The sequence below is a fragment of the Papaver somniferum genome, unplaced genomic scaffold, assembly GCF_003573695.1.
Source record: "Papaver somniferum cultivar HN1 unplaced genomic scaffold, ASM357369v1 unplaced-scaffold_128, whole genome shotgun sequence".
In the NCBI taxonomy this organism is placed as follows: domain Eukaryota; kingdom Viridiplantae; phylum Streptophyta; class Magnoliopsida; order Ranunculales; family Papaveraceae; genus Papaver; species Papaver somniferum.
This window is the reverse complement of record NW_020621936.1, coordinates 9,171,163-9,175,074: the sequence shown is the minus strand read 5'-3', so window position 1 is coordinate 9,175,074 and position 3,912 is coordinate 9,171,163. Positions and strand designations below refer to the sequence as shown.

General features: G+C 38.5%; 1 protein-coding gene across 1 annotated transcript; it reads right to left on the bottom strand.

Moving 5' to 3' along the window:
* Nucleotides 1-1,256: 1,256 nt before the first annotated feature.
* On the bottom strand, nucleotides 1,257-2,630 carry LOC113331883. Its single transcript, XM_026578526.1, has one exon. It carries the CDS (start codon nucleotides 2,628-2,630, stop codon nucleotides 1,257-1,259), a length of 1,374 nt encoding a protein of 457 aa, XP_026434311.1.
* Between the last annotated feature and the right edge of the window lie 1,282 nt (nucleotides 2,631-3,912).

Here is a 3,912-nt window from a genome sequence, read left to right as displayed (position 1 = left end):
ACAGACAACTCCATCGATACCCATGTCTTCTCTCGAGCTCAACTGCCATTCATTGCCATTCACCACGATACCACAGTTTTCTTCCATATAAGCTCAGCATCAGCTCGATCATCTTCCACAGCTCCATCCCTTGTCAGGCTTGTCAGTCCGCTGGAACTGACAGTGCACCTTTTCTTCTGCGTCTTTTATCTCTCCCGTAAAACTCAGCACCAACCTGTCTTCTACTGAGCTCGAGAACAGATCACAGCGTCCCTGGTTTCTCGAGTTCGTCCTTCTCTGCATGTACCACAGACTCGATACACTCCATCCCTTATTAATCTACCTCCATTCTCGACCAAGATCACTTCTATCTACTGATTTTCACTTGTAAAATCATGTCCCAATTCGACCTTATGTTCAGCAGACAACGATCTCTCACTCATCATATCTGAGTCGCTGCAAACCTCCGACACCACCATCACTACCATGAATGTCATCATCTCCATTTCTGCCATCATAAAACAAAGACAGCAACTGATTCAATATCCTTCTCGACTTCACCACTGCCAAGCTCTGTCACCGAGATCAGTCACCACCAGAGACTCGAGTAATCTCCATTTCCATCGCCCTGCCTTCTCCATTGATCACTGAAGCAACAGCAGGCTATCACCATGACCATCCTCCTCTTGCTACCTGTACAGCCAGAACTTGACTCAAACACCATGATATTCTTCATCTTCTCGATTCAGGCAATTCTGCAAGCACATCGTGTGCGTTTCTGCTGGTGATTCAGACATGGTTATTGGTGATTCCTACGACCATTTAATCTCCATTCCTGCAAGCAGTTGCAAACTCAACACAAACCCACATCATAATTCAACGTAAACAGTTCTTTTTTTCATCCATTCTTTCTTATTGACTTCACCAAACCAGCACAAACACGACCCCACTGATTCGCCCAAATCAATCATCATTTCGAACCACTTATTACCACCTGCTCTGTACTTCTCCTTAACCTTGGCAGATGACCACCGGACCTTGGCTAGAACTGACCGCAACGAGTCTGGGAGGAGTAACGAGTGAACTCCGACAATTGGCTTTCACCGTCCTCTCTCGGCTTGCTATTAGTCTCTCAACTGGTCTAACAAGAGACCTAACTTCCCTTCAGCAAGAGTGCAAGCAACACAGGCTTTGTAAGCCCAAAATATAATTCAAGCCCAGCGTTTCATGTAAATGCAGTTATCTTTTTTTTTGCTAGGAAAAATCAATTTCATTGCTTAACGAGAGTTTACAATATCTTGGAGAAAGTGTGGGCAGTTATTTCTATCCCATTCTCCTGACACATTTCCAACTCTACTATGCTTGGCAGCTATGTCTGCAGCAACATTAAAAGATCTTTTGACATGTTTAAATCTAATCAAATTAATATTCTGTAAAAGAAATAAACAACCATCTAGGATTGAGCAAGAAGTCCAACTAGCTTGGCCTATGACATTATTAAGATATGCCACTACATTTTTGGCATCACTGACTAAATAGACATCTTGAAGATTCTTCTCCTTAATCCATTTAGCAGCTTCTAGAAGAGCATCACTTTCAGCATCTTCACAGCTTGCTTTTCTCCCATAAACTAATTTGCACCCTTTGAATTCACCTGCATTATTCATTGCAACAATACCAATTCCAGAATTGTTAGTGTCTTTGTCAAAAGAGGCATCACAATATAATATTAAATTGTTTTGGGAAATTTGATACAGAAAATCAGAATTATTATCATGCACAGAATGAGTAGCATTGGTATTAGGAGTTGACACTAGATTATTCGAAATATCTTCAGAAATCCTAAGGGAAGTTCTAGCAGTGATCTGAGGATTAGGTGTTTTGTCTTCAAAGACTTTAAAACACCTATCCTTCCAAATACACCAAGCAGTATTCATGGCAGTAACTAGATGAGTCTGAAATTGGCTAGAAGTGAGCCATTTAGTAATCCAGTCTTTTAGACTAATGTTAAAGTTCATGTCCTGCAGAATAAGATTACTTACAATAGGGATGTTAGACCAAACATTTCTAGAAAAAGAACATTGAGGGATCATATGCTCAGGAGTTTCAACAACATCAGAATTACACACCTTACATCTGTCATCATGATTTCTATTATATCTAGCCAACTTGCTACCTGTGGGAATGATATTTTCAACACATTTCCATAAGAAGAGCTGAGTTCTAGGCAAAAGAGGAGATTTCCAAATAGCCATATAGACCTCAATATCAGTATTATTGGTCGAATTATGAGGAAGTTTATTAGCAAGCAATTTGTAGACAGACTTAACAGTAAGACTCCCATTCTTATTATAAGGCCAAACCAAAGTGTCATTACCAGAGATAGGAACTCTCATGATACAAATTTTCAGGCAATTTTCTCTAGTGAAGAAAGCTTGTACTAATGGAACATTCCATTCTCTAGTATCATGCATAATAAATTCAGATACCTTAAAGTTAGGATTTGGTTGATTAACACATAGAGGCAATGAAGGATTAAGAATCCAGTTATAAGAGAAAGCATTCACGTACCTACCATTCATAATATCCCAATGGGCATGCTCTTTAAGGATATCTAAACCATGACATATACTAGACCAAACCCAAGACATAGTCCAAGGTTTCTTGTAATGGATAGGATGACAATTTTTGAAATACTTACACTTTAGAATTTTAACCCACAGTTCATCAGGACTATGAATCAAAAGCCTGGTTGTTTTAGTGAGAAGAGCTAGGTTCATCTTCCTTAAGTTCCTAAAACCTAAACCACCTTGAAGCTTATGGGTGCAAACTTTTTCCCACTTTTTAAAATAATATCCCCTATGGTCATTTTTACCCCACCAGAGTCTCTCTGAGATTTCTCCATTTTGTCTATGATAGTGTCAGGAAGAAGGAAAGAGTTCATGTGATAATTAGCTGAGGACTTAAGAGTATGCTGAACAAGAATAGATCTGCCTGACTTTGCTAGGTGTTTGCCTTTCCAATTAGCTACTCTAGCATCATGATGAGTATTAAAGTGTGACATAGACTCAGTTCTGTTTCTAGTAATGAAGAGAGGGATGCCAAGATACTTCTCATTAAGTTTTATTTTTCTAACATTCATAGACCTAATAAGGGAAACATCATGATCAGGGGATACATTCTTACTGAAAAAGCAAGCGTATTTATCAAAATGTATCATTTGTCCAGAAATATCACTAAAGTCTTTAATGAGTGACATTAGGTTACTGATATCATTATGTGTAGCCTTAGTAAACAGAAGGAAATCATCTGCAAATAGCAGGTGAGATATACTTGGAACATCATTAGTAACTTTAAGGCCATGGATGATATTGGATTGCTCAGCATGGATAAGATACCTTGAAAAAGACTTCATACATAAGATAAACAAGTAGGGAGAAAGAGGATCTCCCTGTCTTAGTCCTCTAGTGGGAGTAAAATAATTACAAGGAGATCCATTTAAGAGAATGGAAATATTAGTGGTGCTTATGTATTGAAATGTCAGTTGACACCAATGTTCAGAAAATCCAAATCTCTTAAGAACAGCTATTAAAAACGGCCATTCAACCCTATCAAAGGCCTTATACATATCAAGTTTAAGGCCCATGATACCACACCTATCCTTTTTCTTCTTCATAGTATGCACCAGTTCATGAGCTATCACCACATTGTTTTGAATGTTTCTACCAGGAACATAAGCAGCCTGGTAGGGTGATATAAGTTTGCTTAGAAGAGGTTTCATTCTATTCACTAGAATCTTAGAGATAATTTTATAATTAGCATTGCAAAGAGAGATGGGCCTAATGATAGACGCATTTATGTGTCTAATTTGTCCTCAATGTTTCGTATTGTTGGTACTCGTTTTCGTCCTTATTATGGTGTTTTGTGTGTTCG

Excerpts from the sequence above, each read along its gene's own strand:
- LOC113331883 (XM_026578526.1), bottom strand. The coding sequence starts at position 2,630 with ATGTCTTGGGTTTGGTCTAGTATATGTCATGGTTTAGATATCCTTAAA.